Genomic DNA, 24,200 nt, shown 5'->3' with positions numbered 1-24,200 from the left:
CGATCCTCTCATTCTCGTCCGCGTCTTCAACTTCTTCGCAAGCTTTCAGCTCACTCAGTGTCATTCATTTGACTCGAGCCCGACTCTCCGTAAGTCTATCATCTCGAACAATCGAATCCGTCTCGCCGTCGCCGGTTAGGGGTGAGCGACATGGACGATCCGCGATGCAACGACCAAATCAACAATGAGATGAACAATACACTCTTTTCGACTTCAACTGGCCGCTCCCAATGGCATCGGCCCAGGCAAATTCGATTGACACGCAACGCATTCATCTCGTACCTTGGTCCGCTATTCGTCTATGTCGCGACGCTCTGATCACGAACCGAATCTTGTTCGAAATCGCATTTCCAGTTGGCTAACCTCGCGCAATGGCAGTTCTCAACGTGTTCGCGCGCCTAATCGCCGCGACTCTTCCGCTAAACACCATACTTAATTCGCCTCGGCAAACCATTACAAGATGCCTCAGTACACTTCTCGCGATGTCGGCGACCCTTCGCAAATCAAGAAGAACAAGCAGTCGATGGCTGATCTCAAGCTCCGACGGCTAACGGAGCTCAACAACCGCTTGCGCGAGGATCTTGAGCGAGAACGCATTCCTGTTAGCACAGCATCAAAGAGGTATGTCGCCCGTGTTGAAACCCACTTGGCGTCTGTGTACAGATACTAATGTTCTGCAATAGCATCATCGCCTACTGCAATGGCACTCGGGACTACATGGTTCCCTCCGTCTGGGGCGCTGTACCCAAGGGCGAGGACCCTTACGCGCCGCAACAATCTGGTGGCTGCTGTGTGGTCATGTAATACCAGTCGTTGTCGTTCTTTTTCTTCACTACCGATTACCAAAAACCAACTACTACGCAATGTCGACGATGATTCAGCGATTGGAGGAGGGCCGCAGTCAATTTTGATATGTTTGTGACGCATTTAAGGGGAGTAAATTAAGGAGATCCGAGTATGGGATACTCGGACAACACCGGCGAAATGGGCCCTGGATACCAAGCGCCTGCTAGCGATACCACAACGACATCCACGACAGTCACTGGGGGAAGCTGTCAGGAACGATTTGTCCCACTGACGAAGCGCCAGAAGGGTTGAGAAGGCCCTTGCCCACAAGATCCAGCTGTACTATAAGGACCCAGATCGAGATACCCCAAGATGCGATTTGAGCGGGTCACAAAAGCCAACAGCAAGAGCAAGGGGAGCTAACTATAGTTGACGGTGGTTTTAATTCTGTCTCGGTGCATGCTTTGTTTCTTCCTGCTGGATGGGACACGAGTGTTGCTATGAGACCATGCAGGGGAGGTTGAACACCACCAGGGGCGTCTAAATCTGGGTCTGGGTCCAAAGAAACGGTTATGGATCGGGCTCTTGCGCGAATGTAATAATTCCCAATTTTTATCATCATTTTTCTGTTATCATAGGTATCATTTCCATGTCGTGTACGTTTCCCAAGCCAATTTATACTTCTTGTCAATGATTCGACGAGTTTAATTCTTCCATTTTACCAGTACCTGCTGCTGCATGTATGTATGTGTATATAATTATCCTTCATTTTGGTAGTAGCCATGAACCTCTCGATACTACCTACACCTATGTTATTAATTCTGTGTTGCAATTCCCGGCGTCTATCAACCAATACCTCTCGCGTTTATTCGCAAGACCCGACCCTGACCTGACTCTGGTTGTGTTCGTCCGACCCCACCCGATCCAACGCAGTTCAGTTCAGCTCAGCTCAGTCCCAATTCGATTCATGCATCCAGTCAGCCTCCGCCCAGAGCGACCCGAGTCAAGTGGATCATTCAGGTCGACGTGACTGTTCTCGACCGCGGGGCTTGCATCACATCAGCCAACATCGTACCTAAGTTACCTATCTTAAAGAGGGGCAGAGGAGCTCTAAATCACCAACTTAGCCATATGCCTATTTACTCATAGATTTTGACATCATTCCCATATCCAGAGCCCATTCATCCATCTTTGTCACTTTCACCCCTGAATATTCCTTCGATTCCAGCCTGTCACAACTAACCTTGAGATCGCTACTAGGGAAAGGCATTGAGTTATTGCTACAGCCGAAACTCTGAGCCCAACGCCGCAGCCAAAAAGAAAGAAAAGTCAAATCGGAGCCGGTCCAGCCAAGAATAGACCACGACGTTCCCGGAACCAATTGCATAGAAACTACCAACCATCGATATTCAAAGCATGGCCAGCCAAACGCCTCTTCCCCGCGTTTCCATCCAGTTTTGCACGCAGTGTAAATGGATGCTAAGAGCGGCCTATGTAAGTCTACCTCAATCATACCTATGATACGCTAGCAATAAAAGGCTGACGTGCCCACAGTACGCTCAAGAGTTACTTTCCACATTCTCTACAGGTCTCGGTGAAGTCGCTCTCCAGCCTTCCACTGGCGGTACCTTTATCGTTACTATCACCCACCAAACTCCCGAGGCTGAGACTGCCTCTACAAAGACTCTCTGGGACCGACGTGAAGATGGCGGCTTTCCCGAGACAAAGGAACTCAAGAGGAGAGTGAGAGACGTCATTGAACCGAACAGAGATCTGGGCCATGTAGATAAGGACTATGGAAAGAAGAAGGATGAGGGCAAGAAGGAGGATGTAGTCGAGGAAAAGACAACTGACACCGAGCAGAAGAAATGTGAGGACTGTCAATAACGAACAGTTGTCTTGTCTAAATATACCTAGGTTCACGATATGCCTTGTGTTAGATCGTGCCATGAGCGTTCGGTATCCAGACTGATACCGAAATCAAAAGCTTGGGGCATACTGCTACTGATCACTGGAGTATAAATCGATACAGGCATCTTCTTCACCTGTGTACAATAAAGACACATTAGACGACAGCATGTTAGTGCCTTCGATTCGATGCTCAAAATCTGGAACGGAAGCAAAGATCCAGGGGACGAAACGGTTCTTAGGAATGCAACGAAAAATCTCTTTTTTTAAACCACGATTCATACAGCAATTAACATTTTCTATCCTCCTGGTCCACTTCCACCTACTCTCATATCCCTCAGAAAAATCAAGCAACGCTGTCTCCTCCCTCACCAACCCGAACTAAAAGCACAAAACGTATACAGAGGTTGCCTTCGAGCAACGAATAAGACCACACAAACCTCGTCCATGAAATGCAACATGACCGTTAAAACGCTCCCAGCCAGATTAGCCGTCGATGGATTATCCTCGTCATCACAAAAAATAAAGTGAGAGATATATCATCAGCCTCTCGAACTGCGTTTGTCCACGGGCCAGCCTACGCGGAGCAGACATATGGCATCAGATCGTCTGTCCCGTGGATCATATGCATGGAATCCGAGAACTGTGTGCAACTCAAAAAACAAGTTTTGTCAAAGTTTTATCTGTGGAGCTAAGAAACAGCCGTTTGTCGTTATCAAGTTCGCATATAGGCATTAGAGACGATTCGGGTTTCGCAAAAGTCAGCGTCGCGGTCCGGCGCCTCTTAAGTTCCGTCACCCTCCCAGTGAACCAACGTTCCTTACCACCTCGGGTGGCAAGGCTAGCTGCGAGACGGCGGAGATTGGGGGTGCGCTTCGATCGAGACAAGTCCCGAGTCGAGTCGTTCGTTCTTCGTCGCGGTGGTCATCCACGTCGGTCGAGGATGTGATCATTTAACGTCGGCCGAACCTGTTGAAAGCAAAAATTGTTGGTATAAATTCTTCATTTCTTCATTTCTTCATTTTGGAAGGGGGGGAGGTAATTGGCGTGCTTGTGCTGCCAGTCGTTTGAACATACTTTTGCTTCTTTTCAGCGGGTTTCAAGATCTGTGGAGAAAAGGCATTAGTATCTTTCACGACAGGATCATCCTTCTCGTTATTTACCTGGAAAGAACAGAGCAAGCTCTCGTCGACACTCATCATAGCACCAGCGTTATCGAATTCACCGCAGTAGTTGGGCGCACTAAATAGTGTAACCAGCTGGCGCTTGGAGAAGAATTCGTAGCCATCCTCAACAACCTGGTGAGCTCGGCAGATGAGATCCATATCGTGCTTCTGGAGGAAACGCGAAACAACATCAGGACCGAATGTGAAAGAAACACCTCGATCGTTTTCGCTCCATCCAGTAATGTCCTTATCGGGATCGGACCACAGAAGATCGCAGAGAAGACCGCAGTCAGGAATCTGGAAACACGGTCAGTATGACACTCAGACAGCAATGCGCCCATCCTTTGCGCAGAGCAGCGGTTACTCACATCAGTAGGGCGCATAACCCGGCGGATCTGCTCCATAGAGTTGAGATCAGGGCTCAGACCACCGTGCATGGTGAAAATCTTCTCGTCAATGATAGCAGCGATGGGAAGGCAGTTGAAGCAGTCGGTAAAAGTCTTCCACAGCTTAATGTTATAGCGACGCTTGCATTCGTCGTAGAATCCATAGATACGGTTGATGGAGGCGCACTCGTGGTTACCTCGGAGGATGAAGAAGTTTTCGGGGTACTTGATCTTGTAGGCGAGGAGCAAGCAGATGGTCTCAAGAGATTGCTTACCTCGGTCGACGTAATCACCGAGGAAGAGGTAGTTGGCCTCGGGAGGGAAGCCACCGTACTCGAAGAGTCGGAGGAGATCGTAGTACTGTCCGTGAATATCACCACAGATCTAAAGAGGGCACAAGCAGGCAAGTCAGCAAATCAATTTTCTTGGTTGTGGCAAGCCCCAGTATAACAGCAGTGAGGACCTTGTGTTTCTCAAGCTGGATTGGCTGGGTCAAATCGAGAACATACCTTGATAGGAGCCTCAAGCTCGAGGAGGATAGGCTGAGAAATGAAGATCTCACGAGCCTTAGTGCAAAGGTAACGGATCTCGGCCTCGAGGAGTTGGACTTGCTTGCCAGGTCGGCTACCTCGTACCTCGAGTAGCCGGTCGATTATAGAGTCGAGATCGACCTCGTGTTGGTCTGCCATTTTGAAGGTATTTGTTGGCGAGAGCGAACCCGCGGTAGAAATGAGGGAGGGTCGCGTGGGGGAGGAGGAAAGCGACAGTCAAGATCCCTAATCAGAACAACTGCGGGGGTAACTTGTCGAGTGGAATATGATAGCAAATGGATATATGCACTTCACAAAAACCTGGCCGAGTCAGCCGGTGAAACCGGAGGAACAATAAGACACAAAATAAAGAGAGACGGAGGAAAAGGACAAATGGAAGTGAAAGAGAAAAAAATGTCTCCAAACTCGTAAAAACGCCTCAACCGACACAAAGTGTGAAAATTTGACGATGGATTTGAGGCAAAAGATGGGTTGCGTTGCGATGGTGGAAACAGCAAGGAGAGCCCGAAAATTTGGAGGGGAGAAGCCAGACAAGGTGCGTAGGTAGTGCGGGAGGGGAACAAGAGGGGAGACGAGACGAGACGGCGCGGCGCGGCGAACGAACGAACGAGGGAGCAATGTATGGGGCGCACCAAAAGGCATAGAACTTACCCGTGAAGGGATCACGTCTCTATCAGAGAGGCTTTGCGGTAGCTTTCGAGGATTGAAAGCAAAAGCAATAGCAACAGCAGAGAAGCTAATCAAGCAAATTGTCGATGATGAATTGAATTGCAAAGAAGCAATCAGATCACGTCCAATACAGGGAGAAAAACAGTCGTCGTCGTGGTTGCCGCAGTGGGCCACCGGCTTTGGTTGTTGATAGCTGTACCAGGAAGAGACGGTAGGTATAGAGCGTCAGAAAATGGGGGGCAAAGCCAAGGAGGAGAATAGAACAAAACACCGTCAGCGCGAGATTTGTTATTTATCCTCGTCCGAGATAATGAGTATGCGTCAACAAATATGTGACGCTTCGTCGCCTTTGTATGGTAAACAAGTAGAGGGCAGCAGAGAGGCCACTCGATCGTCGGATTTAGAGATGAGAAGTGATATTCTCGTCGTCGAAGTTATCGTCGTCTTTCTGTATTGTATGTATTTTGTGTTGGGGCAGCCAAGCGGGCGCGCGATCAGGGAATTTGGAGTCGGGTTTTTAGGACGGACACGGTGGTTCGTCGGTCGTCGTCTGGGGCCAAGGCAAATGGCGGAGCAGGGTTAATCAAAGCAGCTCTTCACGAAGATGGGCGGCTTGGAATAAGTTCGCAGATCGTGTTGGCGGTAGGCTAACACGGCGTTGATAACGTTAGATAGGATAACGTCTTCGTCTCGGTCGTCGTCGGGTTGAGTTTGAAGGGTTGAAGGTTTTCTCAGAACGGAAGGGGGAGGGGGATTTTTTTTTCACCTGCCCTCTAGTAGTAGCTTAGCTGGGCTGGGCTGGGCCTCTCCCAGGTCGTCACCACCACCAAAAAGCAAACTGACCCGGAGCCAGAGCCACCCACTGCTACAACAACAAAAAAAAAGCCTGGACCGTCTAGCAGCAGGAAAGGTACCCGACGCTTGGGCTACTATGGGCTGCCTGCGACGGTACCTGCCTTGCTCAAAGGACGCTAGTACAGGGCCCGAGGATTGGTAGGTTATGAGCTGGAATGGGACCCGGGAGCTGTCTGGGGATGTGGCTACAGGGATGACGACGCTGCTGGGACCGCTGAGCTGTAGCTAGCTTCAAGTAGAACGCCGCTGTAATTGAGCCAAGTGCAGTGCCGTTGACTCCCGTCCTAGCTGCACCTCACTCACTCAGGGAGGGAGGGAGCTGGATGTTTGATCGATCCGATGAACGGGGATCTTCACATCAAAGTTACCTCATTAAAGCTTGGCTCCTGATATCAATAAGACGTATGTACTCTACTACTGTACTGTAATGTTCATGTAACAACAAGACACTGGAACGCAGCCCATCTTGCGACTTCCGATCCGAGTCCACAGTAATTAGCTTCGTCTTCACGAACAGCACGGCAATGCTGGCTGTATTGTGCTTGTACACGTCGTCCTGGGTTACTTGTCTCGCTTCCTTGGCTGAAATCACAGTCTCATTTCTCTCTCTCTATTATTAAAACAGTCTCATTTACTTGCTGCCCGTTGGGTGCCCAAGGATGGATACCTTCACTTCAACATGCTCATTAGAGCAGAAGAAGAAAACCTTGACCCAGCTTTCAATAGAGGCAGATGGAAAAGGGGCTTCTGCATAGATAGCTTTAGCGACCGGATTCGTCGGCGCTTATTTCACCATGGAGGTCAATCTAAACCTCAGTTTCATACAGTAATTACCTACCTACTGCTCAGCCTCTCTCGGCTTTCTTAGCTTAATCAGTCCGCCAGTACCGAATATCAGAATCTTTCCCCTCATTAGTCACCTTAATAATACACCAAAGAACGAGAGAGAAGCTGTCGCGTGCGTTTTAGATAGGGAGATCTGATTCGACATGAAGCGCAGCAGCAGGGGGGCCCGTCGACTAAAATAAGATCCATATATTTTTAGCCATGAATATCCATTCGTAGAGATATGGAAGAATCTTGAGTCGTATTGCGATCGAATACGTAACATCCAATGCTCGTTTCTTCCGCAGTGTAGACTATTGTAGCGAACAAATTGCAGTATCCGTACAGTAGAGGCAAAGCTATGGTCTGGCTGCGGCTCCATACTTGCTAAGAACTAGCATCCGTCTTCACCTCCATCTCAACAGTGGATTTGATTATCTGGAGCATCTCCATAAACCCCATGGGATTTCTCAACATCGGGGCAATTGTGCGGCCTAGAATATCGCCACTCGGCTCTGACACGACACGACACGACACGACACATCACGGCGCATGTTCGAGTTTTGTAGAACGTTAATCCCGTTTTCAAGGGCTTATGTTTTCTCTCAACAACTGGAAACACCAGAACCAAGGCCCCGGTGTATACAAGAAATCAATACTTGACCGACGGAGAACTAGCTATACAAAGCTAAAGTAAGCTCAGGCCACAGTGGAATCATCGCAGTTCTGTAGACCTTCTCGTTGAGCCATTGATCCCACGTAAGCTGGATGAGGATATCGTCTAACCATCAGTGTATCACAACTTTAGGACTCTGGCTCTCAGACACGTCAGCCATTAAAGTAAAGGTGATGAATGGTTCGTGTGTAACCCAACTCGTCCTTTCTTTGATTTTCAACAAGGGAAAAATAACCCCAATCCTTCACCGACCATCAGCTTGGTCTCAACCACATTGCGTCAGGATAACACTTCTATACCCCGCTCAGCCCGCTTGACATGCAGTTGGCGAACGATAATGCAAGCTCGTCTGTCAGGATCTCTTTTAAGGCAAGCTAAAGCAACTGGAACGAAAGAGTGTGGCACTTCGTCATATCTATAAAATGTCATCATGCATCTGGCTACTAATCTCGATATCTCACACGTGATATCACAATTACACTCTTGATCAACACGACTAGCAACTGGAGGATACACTTTTTCATATCATGAAGAGGCCTTCTTAAGGGCATGATTGACCAGAAAATCTAGATTGTGTCATTAGTTTCCAGCTGTCCGCGCTAAGTAGGTAGTCTGTTCTCTATAGTAGGGAAAGCGATGTCGATTGAGAATACCAGAATATCTCGGTCTACAGGTTAGGCTACCAAGTACGTATCTGAAGAACACAACTTGGACGGAACTAATCTGAGCCTCATTGTAGGCGTTCCACGATCATTAATTTTATGCATTGATATCGTACCTCTTAGCTTTAAATATTCTCAAACAATCCATCGCTGAACCAACCCTTCCGTTTCCGCATTCCTTTGCGAGATCCTCCTCGAACGCCTTTTCCTACCATTGATTCCCCCAAAAAAGAAGAGCTAACCCTATAACTGCTTTGCCAGTGCTCCCTTTGAACGCCAAGCTCAAGTGCCTCCGTATAGCCCTTTGTAGCCTCAAGAAATAAACCCGTATAACTAAAACCACAAGTCAAAAATCCGTCTCAAGTGACGAGCCTGCCACCTCAATACGTTCGTCTCTTGGAGATCATCTTCTTCGAGTTGACGTCCTTCGCTTCTTCGCCTTACTCGCTCTGGTCTTACCACCCACAGACTCCGGCGCCGTATTGAGTTCCTCCTTCACGTTAGCTTCCACAGCAGCGGACGCCGCTGCATTATCGACATCCATACCCAGCCCTTTCAATTCCTCTTCATCAAGATCTGTGAGATCCTCACTAAGCGTTCGGACGGCATCTCTGCCAGCCCATTGCTCCTCAAGAACCGAAGTGCCCTGGGGATCGAGACCTTTGAAGTACCAGAGTACTCCACCGTCCGTGAGAGGATCGGAAGGCTCTTGTCCAAGGCTACCGTTGGACTGAGGTGGCGTAGGGGGCCCGGACTGTGCAAGTTGAGGCTTCGACACATAACCATCCGTGTCAGGAGGGGTGTCAGATGACTGCACAGTATTAGGTAGAGACTCCTGCGTCTCTCCTGCTTCTGCCTTTGCGAGTTCCGATGTATCCACGTCAATATTAGTGCTCACTTCGATATTTCCGCCATCCGATGTGGTATCCATCGCATCTCCGGCCTCAGTCGAATCAGCCTTGACAGTAATTTGAAGTTCAGCATCCACCATAATGGTATCGTTGGCTTCATCTGAAGGATCAACTGGTTTGTCTTGGCTTGTAGCAGTCGGTGGACGTCGAGCTTCCACACTCCTATCGATCGTGGTCTCCAGTTCCTTTTGTAGACTCTCGAATGGTTTCTGAGAGATCTCTGACTCGACTCGTAGAGCTGTTTCAAGGAACGGCTGCACTGCTTTCAAAATTCTCTTTCCTAGTTTGCGTCGTTCTCGAATATCTGAAAAGGTGTTCTTGGCAAGCGATGTATCATGAGGTTCAGTTTGAATCGTATCCGTAGAAGGTTGAGGTTCGGGTGTCGTAGCTATACCATCGCTGATGATATTGCACAAATCTATAGCAAACGACATTACTGTCACATAAAATCGGGTGTTTATGCGAGTTTGTAGTTTGTTCAAGCCATCTTCAAAAAGGTCTTTGTCCAGTCTAAACCAGTCAGTTGCTATCTTGAGCTGAGAAGTGAGGATTGCACTTACGATATCGCCCTGTCAATGGCAGGGTTGAGCAGTTTTGCGACGGGGAAATAACACTCATCCACAAATTCTTGTTCGAGTTCACCGGCATCCACCTTGATCTGTTCCCGTTCCACAACTTGACTTGCAAGATCCTTGAGCTGTTCTAGTTCTTTGATCAAATCTTCAGCGAAATCAATACGCCTATTCAATCTGGCCTTTCCGCTTGGACCCATCGCTGCAAAGTCTCGTCGTGTTAGCTCCATTGAGGAAAACGTCTCCATCTGGAGCTGGAGACGCTTCAAGAGTGCTGCACCACGACGTTGCTGCCGTTTGAGGGTCCAATAGCGACACGCTTCACTCAAGAAATCCTTGCGCTTGCGGAAGGGGAATCTTTGAATCGAAGCCTCAACAATCTCAAACACTGCCTGTGGTATGACCGGTGCACCCGAAGGCATCTTCCACAAGTTCTTTGGAGGCTGCCCCTTCTTCTTATCACCGGAAGCAGAGTTCTTGTTACCTGCAAGCTGTGACTCGTCCGAAGGCTGCTCGGCAAGCGCATCGCGATGTCGGGCGGCTATATTGTTGGCAGCAACTGTGTTCTCGGCCCATATGCGATTTCTCATAGTTCTTTTATAGAACTTCTTTGCTGCTTTTGTGGCCTGGTGAATGTTGTGTTCCTGCGCGTAGTCGGGAGGGCAATGTTTGTCGCAAAAGGCTTTGAGAACCATACCACCGTCTAATACAGCGAGAGCCCCCTGGCTCGTCTTCATCTTAAGAAACAGCCGGGATCTCCGAGCACATGTGACGTGAAACGCCTGGTAGCAGTTCTTGTTCCCGCATTGAATGCAAGCACCCATACGTTGCCGACAAATATAACATGTCAGCTTCCACCGGCTTTTTGGCACTTTTTCTACATCCATGACAGGTTCCATGAATGTATGATTCCCCAGTGAAACTTCAGGAATCCACATCGCGCAAAGGAGGTGAGCCCACTTAGATGAATTCGTTTGCTTGAATGCTCCATCAGTGTTAGGGCAGAAGATACAAGTCTGTGCAAGTTAGTATAACAGGCTACTCCTACGATTTGAAATAAACTTACTGGAACTCCCCGGCCACACAGCAAGCATTTGCGGCATAACCACTGGCCTTCTGGGATAAAAGGTACTCCATAACATTCTTGGTGGACTGCGAGGTTGCAGCCATCGCAGAACACGATCGCATTGGTGTTTTCGCAATCGCCATCATCACAAATAGCACACCTGGAGTCAGGCTCTTCACCTCCTTGTGGTTCTCCGTTGACCGCCGCAGCCGAACTTGATCGGGGGCGATGAGTCTGGGGCGGCTTCGGATTTGGCTTTGGTATTCGCTTTTCCAGCGCATGCCACTCTTTTTCGATCTTCGTCATAGTGATTTCGAAAATTTCTCGCGTTATCTCCTCAAGTTGATCTTCCTTACGAAGGGTATTCAGGCGCTCGAGCCACATGTCGTCTTGCTCATCCATATCGTACTCCACACGACCCATTCGTCTGTGGGAAGCCGGCTCTTCAGAAGATGTAGCATCAGTGAGATCCGCGTCATCTTCAGCGTGGAGGTCGGAGGACTTTATTAGAGTTTGATCGGGGCGCATGTAATGGTCGCTCTCTTGGTAACCGACATTACTCATGCTCTTGTCGACATAACGAGCCTGGCCAAACGTTTTACTCTCGAACAGCTCGATGCGATTGGTCTTGCGGTATGAAGGCATTTTGAGATCCAGCTTTTCTTTAGGTGTCTGATTCTGAATGGGGAGAATCTTGGGTGTTTTGGGCGTTGCCATAAGATCCAAAGGTCGGCTACTATAGAAGCTGACAACATCCCGGGTTGGCCGACGAGGACGACGTAAAGGAGTTTCAGTAGGAGCATCAGCTGTATTCGAGTCTGAACGTCCCTGAGGGTTGGGGGTGTTCCCTGTTGATGCGGGGTTCGGTTGCCTTGATGGTGTCCTCGTTTCGTCCAAAGGAGTTGTAAGCATCTGGGTAGCCGACGTATCTGGTTGCTCTTGGGGTAATCCATCGACTTGCTCTGACCGAAGAACCAGGAAAGTGGCCTCAATATTCAAGTTAGGATGGAAGTCTTCCCAACTTCGTTCTTCGCGGGGTTTGTAGTCTTCAGCTTGCTTAACTGCCGTCGCCATAGCCGCAGCGGAACCCCATTGCATTTCTTCCAAATCATCGTTTCCGGCGGCTCGTGTACGTGCCCCTCTTTCGCGTCGAGGCATGAGAGATGGTGAGGGTCCGTTGATAGCCTCGCGCGCAGCGGCTCGTGATCTCGATGAAGGACCAGCGGTGTTCGGTGTAGTCAACAAGTCAGAAGTAACGTAGCGACCGCCTCCACCAGCTCCTCCTGCGAGAAATCGGGTACCTGCTGGGGCATATCGACGTCGCTTTGGTGGTGGCTCGGTGGCAGAAGCTGCTGCAAGAGCCGCAGCTCTCGCAGCGCGAGCTGCATTGGTAGAACCTGGAGGACGACCTCGGCGACGCCCTGTGACAGGCCTCCTAGGAGTTGGAGACGCCGGAGGCATCATGAAAGAGGCCAGCAGCGATATATATGCGAAGGTCGAGTTGTCGTTGGCGAACGATGGGGATGGTTAATCGCGTCAGGGAGAAGGTGGCGCGTTGGCTCAGTTGGAGGCTTGGCGGGGTCAGCGATCATTTGAAAGAAACCATATACGCAGGAAGGGTCTCTCTATCGAATGACACGGGTCCAATAGTCGAAATGAAGGTTGGCTGATCGGTTATTGATAGAAATCGCGACTTTCAGGAGATACGTGACGTCGAATCGGCTGGCGGCTTTGCTTCGGGGCAATGATCCTGAACGCGAAGTAGGCACGGACCACTGGAGTGAGCAGGGGCTTGAACCATCTTAGTCAGCAGACAAACTATGGAAGACAAAAATACGTCAAGCATTTATATGCTACACAGGCGATACTCTGCTTGAGTTTTAAATTCCATAAATCTGACCTTGTGACTTACTCCTGCAGGCTGCAGCTCACATCCAGTCTGTTAGTCTTGTTCAGGCTTAACGTTCTGGGCTGCATGTACAACGTGGGGAACGGATCTACCGGAGCATTAAATGTCAGTCATTGCTGGATCTATTATCGAGTCTGACACGACTCATAATAGTACTATGTTTATAGATAACCTCTGTACCTCGACCTACCGGCCTCAAAAATGACGTGCAATTCGCTAGGTGGGTAGCAGAAGAGATGTCCTCCGAGGCTTAGGCTACCAAAATAAAATAGCCTAAATGCTTCTCTAAATTAGCATAGGATGACTAAACTATTTCGTCCCTCATGCTTATGACGGGTTAATTCTTCTGATACCCTGCGGGGTGCGTAGGCTTTGCTCCAGTGTATAATCCAAGTACCGGAGCTGGCAGTCTACTGTTGACAATTAGGTAATCTCATAGGCAAGTTTTTGGATTGGCTATGCAGGAAGATCTGGGTCAATTAAGCTACTAATCTGGGGTCCGTTTCGAGGTCCCATCGGGTTGGCGCTCAGTCCATGTCCACTCTTACTGAAACGAAACTTGGATATCCGTGTAAGCGAACTGGGTCAAAAGGCTCCTCCTAGATCTACGTTACCGCTTTTTCGACTTGACGTGTCTCTGTCTTGTGACATGAGAGGGTATTGGAAAACATGCTGCTCGTCCATGTACCAGCAAATCGTTCCTCAACGCTATGCTATCAATGACTGCAGATAGCTATACCGAAGCTGGACTAAACATTCACAAACTATAGGATCGACGTGTGCATGAGAGCTTTGCCATATTCACGATGGCCTCAGATCTAACTTAGCGATCCTAGTACTATATCTCCGGCCGCGGGACTGTCCTTGTCGATCCACATGGGCGGCCCCAGAACGGGTGCGATCTCAGCGGATCCATCTGCCGTCCACAGATAGTTCGGTGCCTGCGTACATGTGAGCGGTCAGTGAATATGTATGAATCTCCTTGGCTATTGATGTAAGCGATGGATTTGGACAGTGGTTACGTCGGTCCATGTATGGTTCGCAACCCAAGTTAACTCCAGGTACATGTGATAATCACTTGAAAGTCATGTCGAGTATTCGATAGAAACTTCTATACCAGGCAATTCAATAAAAATATGTCCAGTTTAAGTGTATCCCTGAATGGAAGCATGCGAGCCAAGAGCGGTTTCCATTCGAGCCGATAGGGTTGCTCAGGGTATCTGTAGTGAGGTCTGTGAGGAATTGCAATTGAGTATGTTATTGTGTTTTCTCTAATGTCGATTGGACTACGGTTGTCCCCGACTTAGACGACGGGCTGCTTTTAAGCGGGAGCCACGGGTACTGTAAAAGAATGAAGGTATCTCATCGAGATGAACTCGAAAAAAAAGAAGAAAAAAAAAAACACAAACCCACTGACGATTAACTTCGGACAACACAGGTAGAACTATTACCACTGTACGCGGCTAAAGATTTATTACTTTCCTGCATGCGATTATTTCCTGGCTATTCTGGCTGTATATGGTCAAAACTTGGACCTAATACTATATATGCTCTCCTGTCCGATAGTAGACTTCTTTAGCAATGCCCACCGACAATGGGTACATCGTATATAGGCACATGGCGTATAATCACGAATGATCCCGAGTCCTGATCAATATCTGGACTCTAAGACAAGACTCACCCAAGCCTCGCTTAGCCATCACCACAATATCATACCTCGCAGTGGTGATAGTCCACGCCCTGGAATGATGACGCCTCTCTAACTCAGACAATTGGTCCAAGCCCCGAACTTACACCACCTCCAAAACCTCCAGTCTCTCATCAGCCCGCCCCTCCGTCGACAAAGTACCGTCTACCTTTAGCCCACCAACTCAATCCCCTAGGCTATGTCAGGAACCAAATCAGCCAAGTACAGCGCCTCATGTCACAATTCATGCTCAATTTAGTCCCAAGCCTCTCAGGATTCGTCTTCATTTCTACAGCGCCATGCTAAAATGGGTCATGCGAAACTTGTGGTTGCTGACTTGGTAGCTTGGTCACGGCAGCCAATAGGCCGCTCCCATCTCTTTGGCTTCTTTCGTTGCGGCATCACCGGAGCATAGAAGGGTCATTTTCTTTCAGGGGTTGACAAGTCTGACAGATGACCTCTGAGACCATTCCCAGGGGTGTTTCCAATGTGATCTTGGAGAATCAATCCAATGCTGTATGACAAGACATGGTATGATGCTCAATTATGTTGCTATTCGAGAGCTACATACATACCTTAGTACCTAGATTAGATGGTCAGGCTCGTGTAGACAACTCCGGTTCGGCACTTGTAGCAATGAGACAATGGCAATTAAACAAATCAATGATTTTCGTGTATTAAAACAATGTCCAGGTCTTCACTATCGTAACCACAGATCGCATGACTATCAGACTATAGGTAAAGTCTTTTTTTTTTCTCTTCCAACCATGCCACGTAAAACCAGTAATGCAGGTGAGCAAATGCCCTTGTCCTCAACGCCTTGCCCAGACTCCAACGTGCAAACCAAAAACAAATACATGTTCATCTTCCTCCTAGGAAGAAGAACGACGAGCATTCTTTAGAATGAGACCCTTTCCTTCTATAGAGGCTCTTGAAAAACTGGAATCTCTAGAACAGGGGAGCAAGGAACATAGAGCTCCTTCGAATGCTTAAACAAATGCAGATATGCCTTCTGCTCAAAACGCCGCCTCGCTATGCTCCGTAATATCATTGCAAATGCCAGTAAATGTAAAACACAAAGATAGTCAAGCTTGGGCTGTTCGAAACCAAGCAAAACAGAGAATCGAATCATACCGAGGAGTCCAGCAAACTCCTACGGCAGAGAGGGTATATGGGTATCGTTTGGGGCCGGCCTCCTCATAGCGTAGCTCTGCTGGTGTCTCATCCTCTACTTAGCCCAAGGTTCGGCCGCTGTGGATGGGTTGAGCTTGAGGGGTATGTATGGGAGTGTGCGCTGTGCGTATGACTGTACTGGATGAGATGTTGGGCGGAGAATAATCTGCTGAACGATTGGGGGCCCAACTCTCTTCACTCAGAACAGAGAGGTAACCGTTGCCGACAGTGTTTCGCAGTGCTTCAATCTTCTGACGGTACATTTCACCACCAGCATCCCAGTCCTGGGGCTCCGTCCAATTGGAAGTATCATCGTTCGGAGAATAGATGGCAGGGATGTTGGCAAAGACGTTGGTGTCAATTCGTGGCACTTCGGGAGAAGTGACGGCTTGTGAGCCGGATGACAGAATGGCAGCAGGTAACGCTTGCGCTTCAGGTTGTTGGGATATCCGGTAGTTTCCATCGTTCATGATCTCAGCGCTGGGCTGCTTTACGGCCGGGTTTGCAGCTTGAACATCGACAGGGGTGGGGAAAGGAGGAGCGTCAGGAGTGGCCAAATCAACAATCCGTCTTTTCGGTGTCTTCCGCCGGCGTGTTGAACTTGTGTTGATCTCACTCATAACGGCCTTAGGGGTGGGGCGCTCCTTGCGGAGAACGATTGTTTCTTTGGGAGGGTTGTAGGCAATTGTTGACTTGCTCACATCAACTGTGGGAACCTCGGGAGCCTGTGGTTTGACAACAGGGATGGATTCGGGCATGGGAGGCCGGTCTATTAGGGAGCGTCTTTCGACATAGCTGGGACCACTGCCATCAATGACAACATCCTCTGTGTAACCAGGGGCTTTGCGGAACAGGTTGAAGATGGTGATTCGGTAGTCCTTGTGCGTGCGAGTGAAAGGGTTTCCCTCAACCCAGATCTCATGTATATCGGGAATGCCAGTCAATCTCGCAAGCTCCATTGGGTCTACCAAACGATTATCTCTCAAATCGAGCCGTTCGAGGGGAACAAGTTTCTCCACACCAGCAAGGCTTTGCAGTCTGTTGCCTCGAAGGTTCAAAGCGGTGATAGCTGGAAGAGGATTGCGTGTAAGAGATTGGAGTGAGTCGATCATGCATTGAGACAAATTCAGAGCTCGGAGGGCTGTCAAAGTAGCGAGGCTGTCTGGAACCTGGCTGAAGAGATTGGAGGAGATGTCAAGAGAATAAAGTGTGTTGGAAAGAGGTGCGAGGCTGTTATGGGGAATAGAGGTCATCGAGTTGTCAGCCAAGCACAGATGTCTCAGGAAGCGCCACTTAGAGGCAGGAAGAACACCCATAGCAAGCAAATTGCCAGAGCTGCCACGAGAATGATGATGGCCAGCCCAGGAATCGGAAAGACTGGACTGAGAGCTACCAGATCCAGAACGCCTCATGCGGTGATGGTTTCCTCGGATGGGGTGGGATTGTGTTCTGGAACTTGTTGGGCGTGGAGGCGAGTTGCTTCTGGGGCGGGAATGCTTGTGTGGTGTTTGTGATGCGTCGCTCTGCTCGTCGTCTTTGCACAGCGACTGCCTTCGGCTGCTCTCCTCGATGGCATGTTCACTGGGAGTCAATGAACCAACCCTCATATCAACATGGGGACCGGGCGAGCTCGGTGCGGAAACTGCACGGTTGAGCTCAGGATGCACCATGTTTCGCCGAGGGCTACCGCTTCCAGTCCAAACAGACGTAGGTGAAGATTGGGACTTGGAGACTCGTCTACGACGCTTGTCCATATCATCCAGCACAATGTCGATCAATATGTCGGCGGGGTCTTCGATGCCAGCGCGCTTTAGCGTCAGGGAGCGCAGCTGGTCGGCAAGCCGGTCCCAGCCAAAGAATTGCCGGAAATCGATGCTGCTAACTTCGAGAGCCTGCAAGTTCTTGAAAACATAGAGGGGAACAGCCGAATCAAAAGGAAATTCCTCATATCCGCGGATCAAACGAGCACGCCAATCAGGTGCCAATCTCAAGCAGGGGATTTTGGTGAAGGCAGAATAGAGGTACTTCATGTCAGCCTCCAGAGCAGCTTTTTGGCGCTCAGTTCGAGCGGCAGAGATGCTGGCACCGATACCGAAGCTCGACCACAGTGCAGACATTCCCGACATGACGCTTCGCATACTCGAGACAGAGTGTATCGAATCGATATCTGAGCCCTTGCTCCTTGACCGTTGGGTGTTGCTGAGAAACGAGACGTAGTTGGCTGATGACGAGCTGTCATGCAGGTTCTCGAGGCGAACCTTCATAGGACCAACATTGATACTGAGCTCTTCGAAACGAGAGAGGAGATAGAAGAGGTGGTGGGGTGTAAGTGCCAGCTTGGCGGATTTGACATTGTGTGATGTGAAGCTGAGGGATCCGAGCGACAAGGCGGCTGCGAGCGAACCGGATGTTGAGGCTGAAGTAGAGGGTCGTTCGGGGAGAGAGGTAGATGTTTGAGATAACAACGTCGCTGAACCAGTACTTTGAGACGGCTTATGTCGGACCTGGCGGCGTAGTTGAAGAGCATTGGCCAAGGCCTTTTCGTGCGTTCGAACGAAGCCGGCAAGTTGCTGAGAATGAGAAGATTAGTCAAGGTGATCTATGTCTCAACAAGAGAAGTCATACCTTTATGAACAGTTCTCCGTCTTCTGAGTCCATGGCTATTGACCACTACGCATAGAAGTGGGATGGAACCAAGAAAGGTGAATGTATATCGTTCGAGACTCGAGGGAGTGTAGGAACGGCTGCCGAGAAAACGAGGCGTCGCCTACGATATTAAAGACCGAGAGATTGCAGTATCGACCTGTTTCACGGCCGAGTTAGTGACCTGTCACGGTTGAAAACTTGACGAGAACAATGTGCAAAGCGCTTGCAAGGTGAGTAACACAATCTCTTTCGGTTCCAAGCTATTTCAGAACCCAAGAGGTGAATGCAAATGGGGAAGAAGCAAAAGGCACGAGTGTACAGAATACATGCAAACAAGGCTGATATAGCAAATCGCGTTTTGGTCGTCGTGACACAGCTGCGCTTTTCACTCGTCGTCGGTAATATGGTCAGGTTTGAACAATAGATCGCAGTCGTATGCCTGTGGTCACAGGCATTTGGGGGATCGCTGGTGGAAGCAGTCACGCAAGACAGGCGGGAAGCAGCCAGAAGGGGATCACAATCGACTTGGCTGTACCTTTGGGCACAATTTTTCTTCCTCTTTTTCTTTCTGGTCGCTGGGTTGCAGCGGCGCACTGGGAAAACGATGTTTGGCAGGTAAGGACGCAAGGTTGCAGAAGGGAAAGGGCGACTGGGTCGAAGAGTACAACGGAGTTAAATTTGCAGGCAGGTAACCGAAAGACGATTGTGAAGCAGAGCAGGCAGCCGAGGAAAAGCCAGTCACTTTCATCACAAGTCACCATCTCCTTCACCATTGCAGAAACAATAGCGAGGATGGGTAAACTCAAAAGAACCCCTCAGAATGTTCAAAGGCAAATGTCGACTCGACAGGCATGCAGCGAGAAAGAGAGAAAGCAAAAAAATTGCACAGAAGCATCACGAACTCACCTCTGAGGTTGTGGTGGGGAAAGGGCCGCAAGCACAGCAGCAGCTCTTGCAATCAAATCCGGCCGTCCAAAATCCAAGAAAATCGATTATAGTGACTCGCGACGTCCGAGTGCGAGCCCAAAGATGGTCCTTTGCGGCTTCGAAGAACCGATGAGGTGGTGGTCGAGGTTGGAGGAGGAGGAGAACGACGACGACGTCGAGGAATATGGTAGGAGGAGGACGGGAAGCAGACGCAAATGCAGAGAAAGGGTCCCAAATTGGGGCCTAGGTAGACTAAGTACCTCCTTGTAAGTGCGAAAGTGGGTGCTGTGCATGGGAGAGCAAGAGACCCGTTCAGATGGACGATAACTAAGTTGACCAGGGGGGTGGGTGTTGGCTTAATTTGACTGTCCGGCTGGGACAGGACAGACAGGATCAGATGGGAATCTTTTCCTCGCCCACTGATTCTCGCTGCCAATTCGACGGGGCCGGGGGTTCTTCAGTTTCCATTACAGCGGGCTCATCGCTTCTCTATAGCGGAGCGGACAGGACAGAACGGACAGCCAGCGGGCAGCGGGCACGCGCAGGCCTCTCAATGGAACCTCTCAACTCTCACACCTCACCTCGCACACTTTCCTGGCCTCGAGGACACCCTTTCACCTTTTTTCTGTCACTAAACAACACACCCCGGCTGGCTGGCTGGTTCATCAGCGGTCGTACGGGCGGCTGATTGGACCTGGAGCGGTCTCTTTGGGGGGCACGCACCCATCGTGCAAAGTACCAGTGACCAGCATGGTGGAGTTGCTCATGAGGTGCTCCGCTCCTCTCTGTTGATGTGTGGACCCCTTGGATCTTGAGGGTCTGCCGCTTGCGAGCTATCCCGGCCGAAGGAGATATTTACAGAAGAATCACCAGTAACGACTCTTGGGCAGCACTTGGCATTTTTGTCTCTTGCAGAAGAGTCGCATTTTTCGCAGATAGAGTCGCAATATCCTCACTTCTGTGAGGTCACCATACACCTTCTGCCTTGACGACATCATTCACGGTTCTACGCTCCTCTTGCAATCGCAATCTACGATATAGACGCTACTCGAAATGCTGATAATAACTCCGGTTACAATCACCACGATAACGACATTGACCATATAACGGCCCTGGCTCTTCAACCCTGCGTTTACTTAGCTTTGCTCGCATCAACCTTCATCTGCCCAGCCAGCACTATCCATCAATGCTTTGCCTTCAACCAATCCGCCCCCTGTATCACCGCATCTCAATTCTGTCGTTCTGACCCAAGATTTTTCCTGTCATCTTTTACCTCAACTCCGCATTTCCGCCTCTCTCTTAAGTTATATAATCGTTCCCTTAAAGTCGGTCAAGATAAAGTCCCATATATGTTCTTCTGGCAAACGCGAAGCACATCGCCAAATGACTTCATTGATATTCAGACATTCGGCGGCTTTCAAGACAAATCATCAACACCCGCTATTCTCAGACGGCAATTGTGTCTTGAAGCGCTGGCTAAGACAGTTCCACGGTTTTTCTCAACCAACCCAACCATCATTTGTTCATATTTCTCTCAGAAAGACACGATAGTGGCTTGGGAACATTCTTGTATGCAAATGCCGGTCTTTCAACTGCAACGGACTCGCCGTGAGCTCATGATACCTGCTACAGAATGACAAGATGAGCATACAACACACCCAAGCCTCTCTGCCAAGACTTCAGAGGTCTTGAGTGGGGTCGTGACATGGACTCCTGCTCGACTCGCTGTGGTGGGGGTACGCTTGGCATTGAGCCAGGATAAATGAGGACATGTCCAGAGAGGACTAGAGGCACAAGAACTCGGACGAGTAATAAGCGAGAATCCGAGTGCTGCGTTCGAGATTGGTGATAACCGTCCCGCTGAAATCGCCATTCTAGCAATGGGTGCAAGCCGCTTATTTCCTCTAGGGGGATCTAAGAACGTTGTAGCGTCGGGAATTCAGTCCCTGACGGGCTCCCAATACTGGACCTTCATTTCCTATTACCCGCCAGGAACAGTCTAGGCTCAACGCTTTGCAACGTAAACAAACTTAACAGCGACGATAATATCGTGATAAGACGGGGATGTTGGCCAGTGCGATCGAAGTGAAGATCCAGTGCGTGCGCGCGCCTCAGCCATCGTCAGAGCTCAATGTTCCAGGTCAATGGTCAATGTCTCACAAACAAAGATCGTGAGCACTGACAACGACAGATCAACAACACCACAATCCTTGTGTTATTGTTGTTGTTTATTTACTAACCGAAATCATCATTTAGGTACTGATAATGCTCACAATAGCATACTGGAACATTGCAACTCAAGATTAGATATCTCCTAGAAAGACATTTATGTGCAACAGAAACTCTCCCCAAAGTGTCGACTTCGCGGCACAGTTGCTCTCGAGTCGACAACTGAAAATACCCTGCCAGTGTATCGCCAACAGGTCAAAAATGATACTGTAGCTGCGGGAGACATGATATGCAGCTCTTCACTACTTTTGTCTATCTTCTTGGCTCTCTATAATCAATGACGCCGTTGATGGGATGCAAGACATTGTACATCCTGCCAGAAAGAAATCTCCATCTCAGTCAGGGCGTCGCACAACCTTCCTCGGTGTCCTGCTCTCGTGCCCTGGCATCATTTCGAAAATTGCGCGATGTTACCGACAGAAATGACTTGCGAAAGACAAGAAATACTACTAATGCAGACGCATACAATCGATTTTCATAGCTAATGACTAGCCAACCGTTACATGCTGTCAACTTCAAACGCCAAAATGCCCACTTTGATCAGCCAAATCATCCACACCAATTACACTCTCCATGAATTGTCCGTCTGCTACATCACTTCTTGATTCAGGAGCAGCAGCAGCATCACACGCGAATTCACAACACCGAACCCACCTGTAACCCAACGCGTCACGGTCCAGGCGTCTGTCATGACTATCTTTCGCAAATCTAAGACATGGCCGTCACGCAGTACAGCTATTCGCTAACACGAGACCAACCACTACGTACCGTCCAGTCCCTTATATACCTTATGCTTACACCACGCGCATTCCCGTCATGAGGCTACAGAGCATGTGGAAAAGACCCTTCTCTGCATCCTTACCCTTTGCTTCCTCGCTAAATGCCCCTGGTTCTTCTCCTGTTTTTTTTTTTTCGCATTGGATCTGTCAAGGCCATGATCCATCATAATCGTATCCTTGTGCATCTTTGCTGCGCCTTTGCTCTTTATCGGCGCCGCTTCAAGCGGAGCCTCTGGCCATTTTCTTGTGCCTCTTGGCGTTATGGCAGCGGTTATGTCATACCTCCACTGAACTGGAACAAGGTCACCCTTTGATTGGCAGCGTCGAATGTCATCTTGCTTCGAGGGCCTTGAGAGCCCTTGTCGTAGTTCCACTCTTGATGCTAGGTAGCAGGTACTTGGAGCCTGCACGTCGCGAAGCTATCTTTGTTATCCCTGTTGCTTAGTGGATGCTCATCCCGCTGCACATTTCAAAAAGCTCAGACTCACGATGATCTTCAAACATTCTCAGCACTTGCCAAGACAAGTCCAAAGCAACTGTACTGTTCGTTGTCTTTCACCATGCGATAGGGGACGATCGATATTGGACTATCCATATATGGGCTTTGTTCCCATCGTATCGGATTGCAAGAAGCCCATTATACTGACTCAGCAATATTGGCCGATCTTGTTCATCTCGACCGCATTTGTTGGCTCGGGATACCGAAACAAGCTAATTAATTGATGCTCGTTGAGTACAGTAGGCGCGGCACCCTACGATGCCAACAGTGGTACAACTTCCATCGTTGCATGGTGTTGTTACGCGAGGAGCACAAGCCAAGACTTTGTGGGACTCTGAGGCGACATGGCTAACTTGGCTAACCACGAAAACGTTGTGCCGCTTACCACAGTTGTAACGCGTTCTCGGCAGTCATTGATATACAGGCGACTTTTCCAGCATAGAAAGGGCCGAGACGAATCTGTTTGCATTTTGGGCCATGGGTAAGACATCTCTAAAGAGTCTTCTTAATCTCGATACTCTGCATTCGCACGATGTGCTCTGTCTACAGATCACCATCGCGAGAGTCTAGAACATTGAGTTCAGCGTCGACATCAGCCCTTCCTACCAAATTTGGCAATGTGTCTTGGAACATAGGCTGTTTGGATTATAAGCCGCTGCACAACAGTTCTTGCTGCAGTCATGGTCACAGACGCGGCATGAACAACATGCAGCCATCAAATGCAGCACAACACTGCTTGATAATTTGTTTCGATGAGAAATGAGGATATTATATAGGTATGCTGTAATGTTGATGCTTCTTGAAACTTTTTCTCGAGTGCTGATCAGGACTATGGTATAAGTTAACATGCTGCAATGGAACAGCAAGGGTCCAATGCCAGGAGCCCCGGTTTCTGTTATCGTGCACTGGCCATGACCTGGCGTTTCGTCCGTTGGTGGTCCGAGTCATGCTGTCTCGACAAGATTGTTTTCCCCGATGATACGGATAGACGATGTCTTAAAAGAACTGTGTTCCAGCCTCAGTCTGGGGAAACCATTTACTCCGTGAGTCAACTATGTACAAATTCCTCGGATAACAAATCATACCACAGACGATGTCGACAACTCCCCGGTGCGGTCTAGTGTTTTAGCGTATGCTCCCGAGTTGGACGAAGGAATGATTGTCTCGAACTTACTCACCACCGATTGATTACCTTGGGCGGTTTCACACAGCAGACCAAAATCAGTTATATCACAACGCTGAGCGGTTTCTATTACGACTCAGTCACCAAAAGAGATCAACAAACGGATGAAACACGTTTGCTGTTGGAGCAGTCTAT

At 49.2% G+C, this 24,200-nt stretch overlaps 5 protein-coding genes across 5 annotated transcripts; 2 read left to right on the top strand and 3 right to left on the bottom strand.

Moving 5' to 3' along the window:
• Positions 1-460: 460 nt before the first annotated feature.
• Positions 461-804, top strand: FIESC28_04699 (uncharacterized protein; the record flags this gene model as incomplete). Its single annotated transcript, XM_031158846.1, has 2 exons — positions 461-621; positions 684-804. The coding sequence occupies 2 exons, from the start codon at positions 461-463 to the stop codon at positions 802-804; spliced, it is 282 nt and encodes a 93-aa protein (XP_031017109.1).
• A 1,398-nt stretch (positions 805-2,202) lies between these two features.
• FIESC28_04698 (uncharacterized protein) lies at positions 2,203-2,673 on the top strand (the record flags this gene model as incomplete). Its single annotated transcript, XM_031158845.1, has 2 exons — positions 2,203-2,280; positions 2,341-2,673. The coding sequence occupies 2 exons, from the start codon at positions 2,203-2,205 to the stop codon at positions 2,671-2,673; spliced, it is 411 nt and encodes a 136-aa protein (XP_031017108.1).
• A 1,031-nt stretch (positions 2,674-3,704) lies between these two features.
• Positions 3,705-4,935, bottom strand: FIESC28_04697 (uncharacterized protein; the record flags this gene model as incomplete). The annotated part of the gene is made up of 3 exons (XM_031158844.1): positions 3,705-4,157; positions 4,229-4,630; positions 4,756-4,935. 3 exons carry the CDS (start codon positions 4,933-4,935, stop codon positions 3,705-3,707), a joined length of 1,035 nt encoding a protein of 344 aa, XP_031017107.1.
• A 3,952-nt stretch (positions 4,936-8,887) lies between these two features.
• On the bottom strand, positions 8,888-12,494 carry FIESC28_04696 (uncharacterized protein; the record flags this gene model as incomplete). Its single annotated transcript, XM_031158843.1, has 3 exons — positions 8,888-9,905; positions 9,956-10,983; positions 11,034-12,494. The coding sequence occupies 3 exons, from the start codon at positions 12,492-12,494 to the stop codon at positions 8,888-8,890; spliced, it is 3,507 nt and encodes a 1,168-aa protein (XP_031017106.1).
• Positions 12,495-15,861: 3,367 nt separating this feature from the next.
• FIESC28_04695 (uncharacterized protein) lies at positions 15,862-18,460 on the bottom strand (the record flags this gene model as incomplete). The annotated part of the gene is made up of 2 exons (XM_031158842.1): positions 15,862-18,372; positions 18,428-18,460. The coding sequence occupies 2 exons, from the start codon at positions 18,458-18,460 to the stop codon at positions 15,862-15,864; spliced, it is 2,544 nt and encodes an 847-aa protein (XP_031017105.1).
• Between the last annotated feature and the right edge of the window lie 5,740 nt (positions 18,461-24,200).

Source organism: Fusarium coffeatum (assembly GCF_003316985.1).
Source record: "Fusarium coffeatum strain FIESC_28 chromosome Unknown BRIP53273_contig_101, whole genome shotgun sequence".
Classification (NCBI taxonomy): domain Eukaryota; kingdom Fungi; phylum Ascomycota; class Sordariomycetes; order Hypocreales; family Nectriaceae; genus Fusarium; species Fusarium coffeatum.
Note: the sequence above shows the minus strand (reverse complement) of the source record. Positions and strands in the feature narration are given on the sequence as shown.